Source organism: Polistes canadensis, unplaced genomic scaffold (genome assembly GCF_001313835.1).
Source record: "Polistes canadensis isolate GaletaPanama2010 unplaced genomic scaffold, ASM131383v1 scaffold_210, whole genome shotgun sequence".
Classification (NCBI taxonomy): Eukaryota; Metazoa; Arthropoda; class Insecta; order Hymenoptera; family Vespidae; genus Polistes; species Polistes canadensis.
Window position 1 is genome coordinate 50,406 of NW_014569757.1, and position 17,804 is coordinate 68,209.

The 17,804-nt window shown below is 25.6% G+C and overlaps 5 protein-coding genes across 5 annotated transcripts; 4 read left to right on the forward strand and 1 right to left on the reverse strand.

Annotated features, from left to right (window-relative positions):
* Positions 1–66: 66 nt before the first annotated feature.
* LOC106790025 lies at positions 67–1,526 on the reverse strand. The gene is made up of 3 exons (XM_014754664.1): positions 1,264–1,526; positions 572–1,057; positions 67–487 (listed from the first exon to the last, which is right to left on the reverse strand). Exons 1-3 carry the CDS (start codon positions 1,280–1,282, stop codon positions 339–341), a joined length of 654 nt encoding a protein of 217 aa, XP_014610150.1. The 5' UTR covers positions 1,283–1,526; the 3' UTR covers positions 67–338.
* Positions 1,527–1,908: 382 nt separating this feature from the next.
* Positions 1,909–3,874, forward strand: LOC106790030 (CDK-activating kinase assembly factor MAT1). Its single transcript, XM_014754669.1, has 2 exons — positions 1,909–2,383; positions 2,492–3,874. The coding sequence occupies exons 1-2, from the start codon at positions 2,260–2,262 to the stop codon at positions 3,328–3,330; spliced, it is 963 nt and encodes a 320-aa protein (XP_014610155.1). The 5' UTR covers positions 1,909–2,259; the 3' UTR covers positions 3,331–3,874.
* Positions 3,875–4,056: 182 nt separating this feature from the next.
* LOC106790031 (palmitoyl-protein thioesterase 1) lies at positions 4,057–5,926 on the forward strand. The gene is made up of 7 exons (XM_014754670.1): positions 4,057–4,429; positions 4,516–4,622; positions 4,703–4,830; positions 4,955–5,113; positions 5,194–5,311; positions 5,425–5,583; positions 5,643–5,926. The coding sequence occupies exons 1-7, from the start codon at positions 4,285–4,287 to the stop codon at positions 5,766–5,768; spliced, it is 942 nt and encodes a 313-aa protein (XP_014610156.1). The 5' UTR covers positions 4,057–4,284; the 3' UTR covers positions 5,769–5,926.
* A 115-nt stretch (positions 5,927–6,041) lies between these two features.
* Positions 6,042–14,854, forward strand: LOC106790026 (golgin IMH1-like). The gene is made up of 28 exons (XM_014754665.1): positions 6,042–6,387; positions 6,946–7,045; positions 8,222–8,311; positions 8,384–8,684; positions 8,761–8,829; positions 8,908–9,073; positions 9,204–9,429; positions 9,529–9,682; positions 9,758–9,887; positions 9,990–10,223; positions 10,345–10,497; positions 10,655–10,827; positions 10,960–11,242; positions 11,346–11,460; positions 11,551–11,665; positions 11,739–11,864; positions 11,938–12,288; positions 12,371–12,541; positions 12,616–12,771; positions 12,861–12,968; positions 13,052–13,327; positions 13,401–13,464; positions 13,547–13,688; positions 13,780–13,894; positions 14,054–14,154; positions 14,236–14,374; positions 14,452–14,555; positions 14,654–14,854. The coding sequence occupies exons 2-28, from the start codon at positions 6,948–6,950 to the stop codon at positions 14,724–14,726; spliced, it is 4,233 nt and encodes a 1,410-aa protein (XP_014610151.1). The 5' UTR covers positions 6,042–6,387; positions 6,946–6,947; the 3' UTR covers positions 14,727–14,854.
* A 290-nt stretch (positions 14,855–15,144) lies between these two features.
* LOC106790027 (39S ribosomal protein L43, mitochondrial) lies at positions 15,145–16,211 on the forward strand. The gene is made up of 4 exons (XM_014754666.1): positions 15,145–15,372; positions 15,520–15,626; positions 15,697–15,902; positions 15,996–16,211. Exons 1-4 carry the CDS (start codon positions 15,236–15,238, stop codon positions 16,143–16,145), a joined length of 600 nt encoding a protein of 199 aa, XP_014610152.1. The 5' UTR covers positions 15,145–15,235; the 3' UTR covers positions 16,146–16,211.
* Positions 16,212–17,804: the final 1,593 nt, after the last annotated feature.

The following is a 17,804-nucleotide window of genomic DNA, read 5'->3' on the forward strand; positions in this document are numbered from 1 at the left end:
ATATATAAAAGTAAGTTATATATATATATATATATATTAATAATATAATAAATAAATATACCTGTATTTTTTAATAAATGAATTTACAAATTACTTTATGGAAGATTTATATATTATAAATCCAGTTTTTTTTGCGGTGTAATGCATTGGAACGGCGTTTCAATTGCATGGAATTTCATTTAAATGATATTTGAATATAAACTCAAATCTGTTTTTCTGTGGGAGGTAGAGACCACATAAAAGAAAATGCACACAAAAAAATATTCCAAAACTTCCTAAGTAGCTATAAAAAATATTTTTCGCAATATATTTTTTATGAAAAAAACCATTGCATATATCTATAAATCATTGGGGCATGATTTTTTTCTCTTTAAAGCTGAAATGATATGCCTAATACTAGGTATCCAAGCACTACACAAACTGGTGTGATCTATCATCAATGCAATATGAAGTTTGTCTGCTTTATCAACATCTTCTTCTTTCAATGCTAAAAATATTAACAATTAATTATTTGAATTTCAGTATTTTATCCATTAAAAAATATTATAATTATACATTTTATTAAACTCACCCTTTGAAATGTCAAGTATTTTCTGTTGTATAGAATCATTTAATTTATTATCAAGCCAACAAGATTTCATTAAATCTAATCTCCTTTGAACCTCATCTATTTTATTTTCTACAACATATTTTTTAATTACCAATTCCAAATTTGCCATAGTATCAACTAAGGCTTGTTGTTTATCAAATTTTGTTACAGTACAAGTCAATTGTGTATTTGTATCGGAAGGCGTTATTAAAGGAGCATGAGGTGCTGTCTTTAAACCTAAAGGAGGAATTGATGGTGGTGGCAATGGCATGTCTGCTGTATTTGTTTGACATTCATTATTGTTTTTTATTAATTCTCCAGAAATTAAAGGAAATGGAACTCTTTTATTTAGTATTCTTTTTGTAGATATATTTGTATTTACTGCATATGGGGATGCCCATTTCGGTGTGTCATTCCAACCAGAATCATAAGAAGATGGTAATGATTTTTGCGTAGAGATAACATTATCTATTAAACCGAAATTTTATATAAATTACAAAATATTTATATAATTTATAATAAAATATCTACTTATATATATTGTAGTTCGACATAAAGTTAGATTATAAAATGGTAACCTAATAGTTTAAAAAAGTATATATCGTTTTTTACCAATCATTATGTATTTCAACAATTGTTATTTAAAAAAAGGAATGATGTAGTACAGCTGTTACCTGAAGATTTTTCGTCCATTGTCGTAGTTAAGAAAAACGTAAAAATGATCTATGAATTATGATAATGTATGTCCAAAAAGGATCACAAAATAAACGAGGAAGAGCAGGATGTAATCGGATTAGACAAGTAATTAATACACATGTTAAAAATAAAACTTTTATTCGATAAAAACCGAAAAATTATTTATTATACGTCAGAAGAATGTCAAAAAACTGACACATATCAATTGTAACGTTAGTTACTTCACTTATGCATCTGCGCACATAGGCGCACGCAGGTGCACGTAGGCGCACGCAAGTGCATGATCGTCTTAAAAGAGGCGGGAGAATACGAAAATCTTCTGACAAATTAATAATAAGCTTTTATGATATTGTCGGTTCTATTTATGAAATTTTGTCTGTGTACTTTGTTTAGATGTTAAATTTTTAACAGTTCTTATCCTTAAGACTCATTTTTTTACGATTATTAAATAATTATTTATTTAATTTCAATTATTTATACTTAAACAACCTAAATGATTACCGTTATAGTTTCGTATTATTATTTCTATTTCAAACTGCCGCCTTATTCCCCTTACATTTTGGTACAAATAGAACACGGGCGCCCTCTTATTTTTATATCCTATTTGTATACATAGGGCTTGTACTCCTTGTGTAGTCTCCATGGTTATAAGGACTCATCAGAAAAATCTAAAGTAAGGTTTTGAGGGTTAGAGTCAAATGTTGTTCGTAAACAAGTTACAGGAGTGGTATTTTTTTATACGTTTTATTATTATTAATATTAATTAATAATTAACCGGATTAAGATTATATATCCCATTATTTATATCTATCTATTTAAAATGATTAATTTGTTACTGAATAATTTGTTGTGTGTTTCAAGATTATAGAACATTATTTTATTTGTTAATACAGTTATATATATTTTATTGATTATATTATAATACAATTGTATTATAGTAGCAACTATTGTTAGTTTATAAATATTTGACCAAAATGGATGATCAAGCTTGTCCAAGATGCAAAACTACAAAATATCGAAATCCGTCATTAAAAATGATGGTAAATGTTTGCGGACATACTCTATGCGAGAGTTGTGTAGATCTATTATTTTTAAAAGGTTTGTTGTTATATTTGTATGATATACTTTAATAAAATTTTTATAAAAGTTCCAATTGTACATGCAAAAAAATTATATCATATTTTATAAAATATAATTATTTTTAAGGTTCCGGATCCTGCCCAGAATGTCATATTCCATTACGAAGAACAAATTTCCGTGTTCAAATGTTTGAAGATCCTATGGTAGAGAAGGAAGTAAATATAAGAAAAAAGATACTTAGGGATTTTAACAAAAAGGAAGAGGATTTTGCTACATTGCTAGAATACAATGATTATTTAGAAGCTGTCGAAAATATAATATACAATTTGGCTAATGATATTGATGTGGTTGAAACAAATAAGAAAATAGATCAGTATAAAAAAGATAACAAGGATCAAATAAATAAGAGTAAATCTAAACTTGGTAGAAAGGAATATGAATTGGAAGAACTTTTAGAATTAGAAAAACAGCAAGAAGAAGAAAGACGGTTAGAACTTGCTAAAGAAGAAATGGAAGCAAAGAAGAAAAAAATCAGAGATAAAGAGGCTTTAATAGATGAACTTACATTCTCAGAAGGGAATGCTAAAAGTATTGTTGATACGTTTACATCAGCGATACAGAATTCCAAGAAAGAAGCAAGGACCTCCTCTCCTAAAGCTACTCAATTTAGTACGGGAATAAAGTTTGGAAAACAAGGAACGCAAAGCTACTTACAAATTCCAAAAGTAGAAGAAGGACCAATGTTTACATATAATGCTATTAGACAACAAACAGAAGGACCAGACGTTCCTAGTTGGCGTGAAATTCAAACTCGAGGATATATATCGCATGTTCGTGCAGAGACAAAAGCGGAAAGAGCAGGAGGATTTAAAGCACATGTTGCTTGTTTAAGGGCATTAGAAGAAGCTATGGCTAGTTTATATCACAATCCTTCACAGCATACTACAGAATTTACAACAGTTTGATTTCAAGTATTTTTGTAACTTTTTGTTTGTTTATTTTATTGTTGTTATATAAATACATTCAAACTATGTGCCAAAAGCTGTAAGTGCCTCAGTTCTATAAATATTGTCTTTATATCAACTGCTATAGTTAACAAATGATATTAATAATTTTACAAGCAATAGAAAATTTTTATCTCATCAGGGTACGGCAATCATATGCAATCTATGATTTTTTTCCAACTTTGCACACTTGCAGTGGTTCATGAGGAATGTACATTGCATCCTCTAGAAATTTTGGAGTAGAAATTTTGCAAAAATTCTTATGTTCACTTATGTCTTTTGCTTTGGTAGTGTAATGAAAAAAATCGGAAGTTGCACATGTTTGTTGTACCCTTGTTAGGTTTTTTCTCAGTGTATGGAAATGTTCGTCTTAGTTAGATTAATGTTGCTTCAGTTATAGTAATATGAAGTTATCTAGTTATAGATATATAAACAAAAATTAATGTATATATACATGTTTTGTGTTCATGGAATTTCTAATTAAGGAAGAAAAATAGTCTAATAATATATTTTGTTTCTTCTTTCTTAAACCTTCCTCTATCCTGTCATGTTTTATTAATTTTTATATTATTGTAGAACAAATTCGAAATCCTAGGAGTGCATAAAAGAGAAAAACGTGATAAATAGTGCAAGCTTATGCAAATTTAAGCAAATTTATAAATGTGCATATACTACAGGGGATTTTTCTTGTTGATTTTGTGGTTCATATTTTACCCACACTTGGCGCTGAAGTGTCAAATTTCGAGTTTCTTTATATAAAATAATAAATGACAGAACTATTTTTTATCATTGTGAACTCGATTAAAATTTTTGTAAATCATGTAAAATAATTGTGGTTATTTCTATTTTTTTTAAAAGGAAAGTTGTTAGTTTATTAATTACATACGTATTCGCATTCATTTATAATCTGTCATCATGGTTGCAATGTTATATTATATTAAGTTTACAGTAGTATGTTGCATTATGTTATTGTTTACAATAAGTATATTTGTCACTTTTACGAATATAAAAATTATTGTTAATAATTCGCCCACGCCAATTGTTATCTGGCATGGTATGGGTATGTATTGATGTTCATATATTTTTGTTATTGAAATTTATTATAAATAGATCTAAATGGAAATGAATGATTTGTTTTAATGATAGGTGATAGTTGTTATGCTCCTGGTATCAATTCTATTAAACAATTATTAGAAGACAAAATATCTGGAGTTTATGTCAAATGCATACATAAAGGAAATAATATATTTGTGGTAATATTAATTATTAATTAGCATACTTTTAGAATTAAAGATCAAGTATACTCATTCAGTAAGTTCTTATTTGTTCATAGGATATAGAAAAAAGTTATTTGGGAAATATTAATAATGATGTAGAGGTAGTATGCAAAGAAATAGAAATGGATGTAAACTTGCAGAATGGTTACAATGCAATTGGTTTATCCCAGGGTGCACAATTTTTGTAACTAGAATCAGAAATTCTATATATACAATTCTAATGAAAACCTTTAAATTTTCATTGAAATTATTTTGTATCATGTATCTCATAAATATTTGTATAAACAAATTTGTTATTCTATTTGCAGACGTGCTGTAGCTGAAAGATGTACAACTCCACTAATGTTAAATCTAATATCTTTTGGTGGTCAACATCAAGGTGTTTTTGGATTACCACATTGTATTGCTATAAATAACGAAATGTGCAATTTTTTTAGACAGCTACTTAGTTCAGCAGCATATACTAAGTACTTAAATATATTATATTTAAAAGTTACTATAAAGCATTAAGAAATCTTATTAATGTATATATTTTTTCTTTATCAAGTTTTGTCCAAGAAAGTATAATCCAAGCAGGGTATTGGCATGATTCTACAAAAACAGACGAGTATAAAAATAAAAGTCGTTTTCTAGCAGATATTAATAATGAATTAAATATAAATGAGGTATGTTGCTTTAATATAAAATAATATAATTATTTTTATATAATTAATGATTATAATACTAATACACATTATTCATGGTAAAATAAATGATCGTGTTTTGTACAATTTTCTAGACATATAAAAGTAATCTTAAAAAATTAAAATCTTTAGTTCTGGTAATGTTTGAAAATGATACTATTGTACAGCCTAAAGAAACAGGATGGTTTGGATTTTATAAATCTGGCCAAAGCGTAGAATTGGAAAGCTTACAGGAATCTAGTTTATACAAAGAGGTAAATGTTAATATAATTTACATCAATTTATATTTTATTTCATAATTTTTCTATTTTAGGATCGTCTGGGATTGCAAGAAATGGATAAATTAGGCAAAATACATTTTATTTCTCTTGAAGGCGATCATTTACAATTTACAGAAGAATGGTTCGTGAAAGACATTGTGGACAAGTTTCTTAAATAAGAATAATTAATAGAATTGTAATAATAATTTTTATATACATGAAATTTTATTGGATGATATTATGATGTGATATTTATATATATACAATAATGCAATAATTGTTATTGTTATTAAAAATTGTAACAAACTTGTAAATATAAAATTATTTTAATCACTTTCATTCAAAAGATGTAATTAAATATCTATGGAATATGTATTATATTATATATATATATATATATATATATATATATATATATATATATATTTCAAATAAATACACATTCTGGCAAAAGTCCAGGTGATCTTACAACGATGACTACTCAACTGATCCTACAATAGCAGCAGTTTCAGTGCTATTAGTGACGCCGCGTAACGTCGAGCCACAGAAAAATGTTTCGAATGTGGTTGTGAATACGTAACATGGAGTTTTAAGTAAAAAGAAGTTTGATACAATGTTGCCTTAATTTAAACTTATTAAACAGTGATTCCGTATTATGTAGTGAAGCATTTATTATTTTTCTTTTCATAGCTAATAAATGTTTTATGCATAAACATGGATGATAAAAGTGCTATTGTTTGTAAAAATGTATAATCACAGTACTTTTCGTTCAGCGAATCATTATTTGAATTAATAAAAGTAAGTCAATCAAACAATAGATTTTGTAATTTGATTATAATACGTACGTAGCTTCTATATTGAAATATCTACGAAGATAAAATTATACGTTCTATTTTATTTATGCATACATATGCAATTTATTTATTTCGAGAAATAGATATTTATATAAAGAATATTTTGTTAAAATTTAAAAATGTATCGCTTTGGCGGGAAGAAATTTTAAATTACGACGAAATTTAATATTTCGAAATATAATATTAAATAAAAAATTTCTTCAGCTATATTTAAACACGAATAAAATAAATAATTACTATTTGTTATATTTGAAGGAATCATAAAACTATATATTTTGTTTAAATACAGTACTTTAACAATGAAATAAAACGCATATATCACGCATGCGTACCCTAAATTTTTCGTATTATATAAATTGCTAATCAAATGAATTTTAAATTTCAGCGTTTTTGTCATTTTTCATAATTTTATTTATAAGTTAAATAAAATATCATTTTGCTAAATAAATACATAAATAATGAATAACGATATATTAATTAATTTAAAATAAATAAAATATAGGAATGCATCACGCATATTCCTCCAAAAAAGGGGATTCTCTTTGCCCTCTTGGTTTCCATCCTCAGGTTCGATGGCCAACACGATGTAAACGATGCTTCAGGTAATATATTTATATTATTATTTTTTTAATTTATAATAATAAATATATTAGATAAAATAAAATAGAAATTACTATAAAAAAATAAAGTTATTTTTTTTTTATTTCTTTTGCACGTGGCCCTATTAAAAAATAACGAAGATCGATAAATGATCATAATAAAAATGATCAAAACTCATTTGTATATTTGAATATAAATGGTAATTACATTATTCGTGTTGCCAACTTGTCAAGGTACGCAATCACTGGTCACAGCGGATTTCTATAAACAGATTGAGCTAAACCAGATCCTTCGAGAACTCTTTAGTTTCTAATTACACGTATTTAAGAAATTCAATTAGTAACAATGTATGCATATACGTATATATGTATAAATCTACCAATTAATCATTGATAAATGGCTCGTTTTTTTACCAGCTTTCAAATACACAAACTATCGTGATTTATTATCAGATTAAAGTGATTTAGTATTCGACAAACACATATCCTATCGTTGCATAAATCTAAGAATAGAAAAGATATATATAACTTATCCAAAATACGATTCGTTCACGTAAATGCGTCAGAGTTTTCACGTGAAATATGTATACTTAAGATAGAGGAATTTTACCGATCGTACGTTATTAATCAAAAATAATGCAAATAGTTATTATACACGTATAATTTATATAACATTAAAGTATGAAATTTCATAGCGGAAAAATAATAGCAAAATTATAAGAAACTTCATGTTTTTTCTAATAATTACATTAGTTTTCATTACCAAATTTATAGACTTTCTAAAATAAAATCATAGTTTATTTTTATAACTGTAATGTATATAAACATTTTTTTTTAACTGAAAAGATTTGGCCGGTAAAATAGTTTCATTGAAAGACAAAGAACAAAAAGCAGTAAAATAATAATTACAGTCGGTAAGGAAGAATTTTGTAGTATGTAATGGCGCGTATATTTGAAATTTTATTATTTTATCGTATGACGTTTGATCGTTCATTATGTGTCTTCTCGTTTTTATTAGTAAACCAATACTATATAGCTCATTAAATAAATTATTTTTATTTCGTTTTTTATACAATACAAATTATTTATATATTATATAATAATATATAAATATTCCTACAGAAGACTTTTTGTTAAATACATTTATACATATACATTTACATAGAATTTATTTACTAGAGATTACAAAGATCATGGTGAAAAAAGAGGTAACTTAAGGGACATAACATCATCGACGCCTAATCTTTCATTACACAGTTCATCAGAGCGGTAAGTATTTTAAATTAAAACAAAAAATATCAATAAATAGAATTTTTATTGTAACATATCATTGAATTATAGCGATGGAAAGAGATCTTGGGCATCGACGACAAATTTGACCAAAAATGATCTTCGATCATCCAACTTGGATTCTTCGCTTAATTCTGTATCAACGTCTAACTTTTCTACTAGCGCTAATCAACTTAATGATGTCTCAGAATTGCAGAAACAAAATACTGCAAAAGACAAAAGGCTTTCTTTAATAGGTGAAAAATCTACTTCTAAAAATCAATTGTATGATTCCACATCAAAATTACAGATCAAAGAAGTTATTAAAAACAATGAAAATACTGCAGGGAACGATGTGGAATTTATTATTCAGGTATATTTATTTATTCATTGTATATAGTTGCTGTACAAATAGCATTAAAGCTTTCAAATATTAAATTTTATTTTAGGTGAAAAAATCTCCTACAAAAACTGTATCAGTAAATGAAATTCAAAGGCTGGAAAATGGCGTGGAAGAGGTAATATTTCTATTGCAAATTTTTATTTTCTAATCAAAATAAAAATGATTATTTTAATTTATATTATGTTTATTTTAGAGTGAGATTAAAAAATTAAGAAAAGATTTAAATGAAATGAAAGAAAAATGTCAGAGATTAGAAAAAGAAAAAAGTGAAATATTGCTTCGTCGTTTAAGTACTATGGATACAATATCGAATAAAACATCTGTGAGTGAAGTAATTAAATTAGAAAAGTCAATAAAAGGTATATAATATTAATTCAGTAGTATAAAATTGGAGTTATGAATAAAATGTATAAATAATTAATAATGCTTCACAGTATTTTAAAAAATAATAATAATAATATAATTTAACATCAGACACATAAATTTTAGCTCTTACAGAAGAAAAGTCTATGCTATTATCAAAAATAAGAGACTTAGAAAATGAAGCACGTTATAAGTTAAATAGACGTGATACAGATAAAACAAGTGAAGATTTAAAATCTAAATTAAAAGCAGCGGAAACTCTTTGCGAATCTTTGATGGATGAAAATGAAGATATGAAAAAAGAAATTCGAGAATTGGAAGAAGAAATATGTGAAATGCAAGATAATTTTAGGTATCCATTGATTTTATATTCATAGAATTAAAAAAATAATTAAAAGTCAAAAGAGACATATATTTGTGTATTAAAAAAAGAAATTTTTATATCTTTAAGGGAGGATCAAGCAAATGAGTACACTAACTTACGAAAGTCTTTAGAACAGTCAAATAAAAATAGTCGGATTCTTTCATTTAAATTAAGAAAATTAGAAAGAACGACAGAACAATTGCAGAAAGAAAAAAATGATTTTGAAAAAAGATTACAAGAGGTATAATATATTTGAAATACGCATGTTTTAATCTTTTACTATGGTTGATTTTTATTTTGTAACCTATTTATGTAGGTGAGAAAAATAGAGGAGATGTTGACAAAAATAAACAACGATTCCAAAAAAAGAACTGATTTAAAACCTACAGAACTTGGAACGAAAGTACAATTTAAAAAAACGGTGGATGATATGCAGAAACAAATAGGTTTACTATTTATTTATTTATTTTTTTATTTGCATTTATTTATTTATATATTATCAGATCTAATTTCAATATTTTTGTTTACTCTTGATTATTCATTTCCAGATAATATTATTACACTTTTTGCTAATATTAACGATGGACAAAAAATAGATATTACTTGTGAGAAAAACAATGAGAATATTATGAAATATGATGCTCTATTACGGGATTATGAATTAATAAAACAAAAACTAGAAGATACTTCTAAGGAGTTAATTAAAGAAAAAGAAAAAGAAAAAGAAAAAGGAAAAGGAAAAGATAAAGAAAAAGACAAAGACAAAGATAAAGATAAACATCGCGAAGGAAAAATAACCGATGATAAAATGAATATGGATTTTCAAAATAGTAAGAATTTTTATTTGGGATATCAGTTTGTACACGTTAATAATATATTGAAATATATAATTTAAATTTACAGTGAAAAAGAAATTGGATTATACTGTAACGTCTAGAGAGACAGAAAAAAAAGCATGGGAAGAGGAAAAAGAAAAACTTAAGTCAGAATTATTATCATTATCGTTTGAAAAGCTTAAAATTTACAAAGAATTGGAAAAGTTAAAGAAAGATACTGGTGAGATTAATTTATAACTATAGTGTAATCCTTTCTTGTTGTATTAATATATATACTGTTTTCTTTTACTACACTTTTTAAAATTTGTTGTTATATAATATAATAAAATATCGATATAATATATACAATATTTTAATTAACTTTTGCTTAAGCATAGAAGCCATAAGGTCCTCTGAAAAAGAGTATGCAAACAAAATTAAAAGATTAGAGACAACAGCTAATGATTTGAAAAAAGAATTATCTCAAGAAAAGAAGAAGTGCACTGAAATACAAAATGATTTATCATCGTGTACTCAACGGGAAGCAAATATGACAGAAACAATATCAAATGTAAATATTATTATTATTTTATTGTTTAATTGTAACTGTATTTTTTTCATTTTGTAAAATCTTCAGTTAATCATTTCTTATAAGTGTTTTGTAACCATATTTTATATATTATTTTATGAAATTATGTAACAGATAGAACAGACCAAAAATCAACTTGACAAGGAAGCAAAACATTTAAAAGAAGAATTGGAAAATCTTAGGCGTTCATCCGCAACACAAATAGCGAATTTAAAAACGGAGCTTACAAATGTTAAGAAAGATAAAGACAAATTAACTGCTCAAATAGAAAAAGAGAAATCTACTAAAGAGTCTGAAATAGCATCTCTTAAAAGCAAAATAACATCTCTAGAAAAAAGTGGTTTAGATGCTACTAAAATCAAAGAAATGAAAGCAAATTATTCTGATAAAATTTCAAGTAAGTAAGTTTTCTTTTTCACAGCTCGAAAATTGGAATTATTTATGGTAGTTTCTCTTTGTTTTTTTTTTTAATTTAAATATTAACATTGTATCTTTCTTAGAGCTCACAAATCAAATAGAAAAAATGAATGTGGACTATGATAAATTAAATGAAAAGAATAAAGCATTAGTAGTTTTAAAAGAAAAGATTGAAGAGGAGAATCAATCTGTAAATAGGTAAATTCAATCAATTAAATATGAAGCTACATAATAATGCATGTATTGTTCTTTTTAGTTTAGTAGTAATATTTACTCTCATTATTACAGTATATTATTGCAATACAAGACTGATTTAAATAATAATCAAACAGAAATACAATCACTTCAAGATTTAATAAAAGAAAAGGAAAATGAATGGCAATTAGAAAAATCTAGCTTTGAGGTAACCAAAATATGATTTTTATTTAATCGTGTATATTCATCAATAGTAATCATATATATTATTATTATCACAGAAACGTATTCAAGAATACGAAGCATTATCCCACAAGCCTTTAATTAATGACTTAAGAACGGAAATTAATAGCCTGAAAAAAGAGAACGATGTAATGTTAAAAAGATTAGATAATGCAAGAGAAGTAGTAAGTGAATAATTAATAACTAATTAACAAAAAATTGTTTATGTTTATAAATTTATATTTTTCCTCCTTATAGAACGAAGATTTAGTTAATAAATTAAAAGATTATGATGCTGTATCAAAAGCTCATCAAGTGTTATCAGCTGATACAACGTCTCTTGAATCAGAAATACAGAAATTAAAAACTAGTTTGACCAATGTTGAGAAAGCGAAAAAAGCGGATATAGCACAATGTAAAATGCATTATGAACACAGAGTTACAGCAATTAGCGACGAAATGCAATCATTACAAAATCAATTATCACGTTATAAACGTGAACGAGACACGTATAAGCATATGTTGGAAGGCGCCCAAAGGACAATCGCAGACCTAAAGTTAGTTAGACAACGTAAACAATCTTATACAAATTCTGAAAAATCAGATGAGGTTGGTATTAAGTTATGAAATATAAAAAAGTTATAATGTATATATTTTGAAAAGAAAAGATGTAATAAAAATTTTATTGTAGGATGAAGAATCCTCTAAGGCTAATATTACAGTTTTAGAGCAACAAATTAGTTGCATGGAAGATGAACTTTCAGAAACTAAACTTGAATATTCTAGATTGAAGACGTCATTAGTTTCCGAAAAATCAGCTTGGAATGTTAAATTATCTGAAATGCAATCTCGAATTAATGAGGTCAGTAATATATAAGAAAAACAATTATTTCCATTAAAAATTTTTTCAAAATTATATATATTTACAAATTTCAGCTTGAAGAAGAACGTATCCTTTCGAGTGGACGATCTAAAATTCCAGGCATTAAAGTACGCATGGAATTGGCTTGGCAAAAGGAAAGAAAAGAACAACAAAGATTATTAGAAGAAACAGCTACTCTTGCAAGAGATTTGAGGCAAACATTGTTCGAGGTTCCAAATTTTAATTTTGCATTTAAATGGTTTAATATTATAATAATAATGAAAATAATGAATATTTTAAAATAAATTTTGTATTACAGATTGAAAGAGAACGTTCTAAGGAACGTCTTGAAAATAAAAGAAAGCAAGATCAATTAAAGAAAGCATTTGACGAAGAAAAAGAAGAAAATAAGAAAAAATTAATAGAAGTAAGATCAAATTTTAAAAGTTTATTTTTTCAAATATTCTTTCTCTCTTTAATCTTTACAATATTTTATTATATTTCAAATAGTTGCAATGTGATTTATTGGAACTACGGGATGCTCACGCGAAATTAAGAACAAGTAACGAGAGAATGAGACGCGAAAAGGAACGTCATGAAAAAGAAAGACAAGACTTGAAGAATGAAATATTACGTCAACGAGAATTAGATAATACCGAAGTGAAGAACATAAATATGTTGTTAAGACAAGTAGATGATCTTCAAAGATTATTCCCAGAATTACATGATGTACATACTCCAGAAAAATCAGAAATATACACGCCGACACCACCGAGAAGATTAAAAGTACATAATATAATCAAATTAATTCTATTACTAATAGAGTAAAATATATACATAAATATATATTGCTTTACAGGGTCCTAAATCAAGAGAATCATCACCTATGCTCGATACGAAAAATGATATTAAAGATAAAAACGGTATTTTACAATTCTGTTTTCTTGTAATAACATCTATTTAATACATATGTATAATAAATAATATATTTATGCATATATGTAGGTTCTATGCAGCATTTGGAAAATAGAACAGAAAAATTAGAATATACAATAAAGAAATTAATGGATGTAGCAAAAGAGCTTAAAGAATCTAAGAAAACGTTGGATAACATAAGTGCTAAGCAATTGATGAAACTTAGTAAAAGGTGAATTATTAATACAATTAAAAAGCGTTTCTTTTTTTAAAAGATTGATCCTATGCAATATATTTCTTTAATAATGTATTCTTAATTATAGATCAACATCTGTAGATAATACAACGAGAAGAGGCACGAGTCCGAATCCTTCCAAACCACGTTTGAAAGTGAAAAGCTTGTCTTTAGAGCAAACAACAGGAGGAGGAAGCATAGATGTAAAAAAAATTATTATTATCCCTATGTTTTATATTTAATATTACTATTATAATTATTTTAACAATAGACAATTAATAAAATGTGTCATTTTTATGAATATTACATATATATCATATAACAATAATACTAAATATTTATGAAATAATATGTTTTTTCAGTCTCAAAATGTTTGGGGTACTGATAGTAACATGTCCAGTCTACAATCGTTGGAATCCAATCCACGAGCATTTACTTCCCAACGGGATTCTAGTGTGGATAGGTATATATATTTTAAATATATTAAATAATTAATATCACATAAATTGTACTACTTTTATTTTGTCTTCGTTATTTATATTAGCCGTTTGTCTGGCGACTCCACGAAGAGCGAAATGTTACATCGAGAGAAAAAATACAATAAAGGTATAATTGGAAAAATTCGAACTAAGCTTGTTAAATCTAGCAGTGTTGACGAAGCAAACATGAATTTAGACTATCGAGTAAGTAAAACAAAATCATATTATTTTACTTTTATTTTGTAAATAAAATGTAAATACTTAAATTTCAATCATAATAGACTTCAGGCTCTGAAATAAGCATTAACGAAGATGTTAAAGAAGAGAAGAAAAAATTAAAAAAGAAATTATCTGATATGTTCAAAAGAGGTAACAGAAGCAGCAGGTAATTAATTTAATTATTTTATCACTGTTTTCATTATAAACTTTTTAATTATTTTAATTATAATTTTTAACACAGTTACTCTCTTTTATTTTATACAGCACTAGCAAGAAGTCTGATGGTGGAGATTCCAGCAGACCACCTTCAAGAAATTCAACAACATCTAAAACATAACTTCATACTATTATATTTTTGAACTATACAATTCTCCTATTTACGAAATCGATTGCACAGCGTGTCTAAAGTTATGTATTATAATTCAGTAAAAATATCTTCTTCAAATATAAATTTTACTTATCTTTCTTTGCTATGTTTTTTCTATTCTTCTTCATAAAATACGAATAAGTAAAATATTATTATGGATTATGTTTAAAATATTCTTATACATTGTTAGTAAATTTTTCGTATATATGATCAAAGAATACAGAAGTACATAATTAATAATTAATAATTCTATGCCAACTTTTCTGTGCTGACTTGTTAGCAAAGATATTACCGTTTATCAACAGGGAGGGTAAATTAGTCGAATCTTAGATATCTAGATGGCGTTCAAATGTCAAATTATCTACTGAATGAATAACTGAAAATTTCGATACCGATAGAGATTAACAGCTCCTATTTGTGGAGCATGCATAGATCCTTTTTATTTTTACCTAGGATCATATAATTAGAGTTAATTAAAAATGTCAAATAAAGTATTATTTCTTAAATCTGGATTTCCACGTGCTCCTTTAGGACTTGGAATTGGTCGTTATGTGTGTCAATTACAAAGAGTGACATTAAAGTTCTGTAAAAGTCTTGGTTCCAATAAAGGAATGAGGTAGGTTATAGTTGCTTTCCTTTTTCTTGTTAAGATAACATAATGAATTTATTTTTAAAGACCTACATGGATATATTATTGAATTATTTATTATACTGTTTACTATAATATGAAAAAAATTAATATAGATTTTTTACTTTTATTCAGAGATTTTTTGGAACATGATTTGATAGACTTTTCCAACCAAAACCCTGGTATTGTTGTATATGTGAAACCAAGACGACATAGGTCCCCAGTAATAGTTGCAGAATATTGTAAATATGTGGCAATATTTTATTTGATAATAATATACTATAAATATAATAAGTATTGTGTCCTTTATAGTAAACGGAGAAAGACAATGGATGAATGTTAGTAATTATGCTAGAGAAGATATTGTAAAGTGGATGGAAGTATTACGTACTCAATTTCATGATGGCCCAAAACTGCGTATAAGAAAATTTTGGCATACAGAATTTCCTTCTATTCAAGGACCATGGTCACCTATAACATTTAGAGATCCAAGCCATAATTTAGCCCAGTTTCCTAACGTAAATATAATTAAATGTTTATATGTAATTGAACCTAACAAAAATTTATTTCGCTGTAGATATATTTAAAATTCGAATTTATCGACATTACAGAAAGAAATTGGTGCAGCTGTTAAAACAGGACCGACTGCAACTGAACAATTAATTGAATTATTTAAAGCCCAGCAAATGTCTGAACAACAACAACAACAAGAGCAAGAAATTGAAGTACAAAGAAGCACATTTAAAGAGAACTCTAATTAATATAAAACATAAAATTAAATGATGTAAAATAGTAATAAAAATTTAAATATATGTATATATATAAATTACTATAAGAAATAATTATTTTATTACTTCTTTAGTGGATTTATAATACACGGTAAACACTGTTTTTAAATTCATTGGTTTTTCGATGCATAATATTTAAAAAATTACTTGTAATATAAACTATTTAAATGGCAGTAAATATTTAAGCCAGTTTTTCGAAAATTTACTAAATCTTGTTATTATCTATAATTTTATACATTCATTTTAATATGCTTTTTTCGTAATTCGTTTATTTAAATAGATTTAAATAATAAATTTGAAGAATTCATAGAAAATAATCTAAAGTACAAGGTCTGAACACAGAGAAAATATAATAAAAGGTAATATATTCTGTGAATGTTTCTTTCTGTTTTAAGCACAGAGTTACATAATCTGATACATACAAACGTACCTATTATTTGCAATTTTATAACATAAAATTTCAATTTTAGACATTAGGTTTTTCTCTTCGACAGTCATAGACACTTGTCTATACGAAACTTTGAATATATAACTAACTACTTATATAGTTTACTCCTACAAAAATATATTTTGACACTTTTTATATAAGACTTGAATAATGATGTGTATATATATAAAAAATGTCATTTCTAAAAGAATAAATATATAAAAAGCATATAATAAAAAATAAATAAATATACATACAGATTAATCTCATTGCAGAATGCAATTATTCTGTTTAATAGAAATAATGATCTTAAATGAAACTTTTCTATTATAACAATTTTAAATTATATGTATAGGAATAATGAGTCCTAATTCATTTAATTTTTATCTCCTATAAATGTAAAGTATTACAGAACAGTACATATTTGTCGCTATATAAGTAATACAAAACAGTACATATTTGTCGCTATATAAGTAATACAAATTGTTAATATTGTTAAATGTATAATATATTATAATTAAGAAAAGAATGAACTTCCTTTTTTTAACATAATAGTAACAATTTTGAAATTCTTATGTAAAATTGACAATTACTGTGCTGCTATTTGTATGAAAAGTATTATTTACTAACGAGTATTTATAGAAATTCAACTATCTCTTAATTTTATCATGAAATTAACTAGTCAAATGTGGAAAATATCTTCAATATATAAGTAAGCTTATAAACTATAAAACAATTCTAAATTTAATATTTATTGTTTTAATAAAATAGAAAGCACTAATGTTTAATAACAATTTTAGCAATATATATATAATAATAAATTTAGATTCTTATATGTTTTTGCAGAAAATTATTGAAATAATCAAGAGTATCGTAAACAAAACAATAATCTTTATTTATTTTTAAGAAAACAACAGAAAATGAAAAATTGTTTGTCTTTATTATTTTTATCGACACACAGTATTAAATAATTAATTAAATATGATACTTTTTGGACAAGTATTTTTAAATGTAATTAGATTATTTGTCAAATTGCTTTTGAATCCAAAAAATTTGATAAAAACAATAGAATAATTACTATTATTAAAATATATAGTAGTAGTTTTGTGTAAATTTAAACATACACTCGCACAAGCAGAACAATACTACACTTTTCATAACATATAAATACTAAAATTTCAATGTCCAAAACTTACAAATATGGT

Bases quoted from the DNA above. Each gene is read 5' to 3' on its own strand.
- LOC106790025 (XM_014754664.1), bottom strand. The intron at 488-571 runs GTGAGTTTAATA...TAATATTTTTAG, and splicing joins AATACTTGACATTTCAAAGG to CATTGAAAGAAGAAGATGTT.
- LOC106790030 (XM_014754669.1), top strand. From the start codon at position 2,260: ATGGATGATCAAGCTTGTCCAAGATGCAAAACTACAAAATATCGAAAT. The intron at 2,384-2,491 runs GTTTGTTGTTAT...ATTATTTTTAAG, and splicing joins AGATCTATTATTTTTAAAAG to GTTCCGGATCCTGCCCAGAA.
- LOC106790031 (XM_014754670.1), top strand. From the start codon at position 4,285: ATGGTTGCAATGTTATATTATATTAAGTTTACAGTAGTATGTTGCATT. The intron at 4,430-4,515 runs GTATGTATTGAT...TTTTAATGATAG, and splicing joins TGTTATCTGGCATGGTATGG to GTGATAGTTGTTATGCTCCT. The intron at 5,114-5,193 runs GTACTTAAATAT...TTCTTTATCAAG, and splicing joins AGTTCAGCAGCATATACTAA to TTTTGTCCAAGAAAGTATAA.
- LOC106790026 (XM_014754665.1), top strand. From the start codon at position 6,948: ATGCATCACGCATATTCCTCCAAAAAAGGGGATTCTCTTTGCCCTCTT. The intron at 11,865-11,937 runs GTAAGTGAATAA...TCCTCCTTATAG, and splicing joins TAGATAATGCAAGAGAAGTA to AACGAAGATTTAGTTAATAA. The intron at 12,542-12,615 runs GTCAGTAATATA...TACAAATTTCAG, and splicing joins TGCAATCTCGAATTAATGAG to CTTGAAGAAGAACGTATCCT.
- LOC106790027 (XM_014754666.1), top strand. From the start codon at position 15,236: ATGTCAAATAAAGTATTATTTCTTAAATCTGGATTTCCACGTGCTCCT. The intron at 15,373-15,519 runs GTAGGTTATAGT...ACTTTTATTCAG, and splicing joins GGTTCCAATAAAGGAATGAG to AGATTTTTTGGAACATGATT. The intron at 15,903-15,995 runs GTAAATATAATT...TCGACATTACAG, and splicing joins ATTTAGCCCAGTTTCCTAAC to AAAGAAATTGGTGCAGCTGT.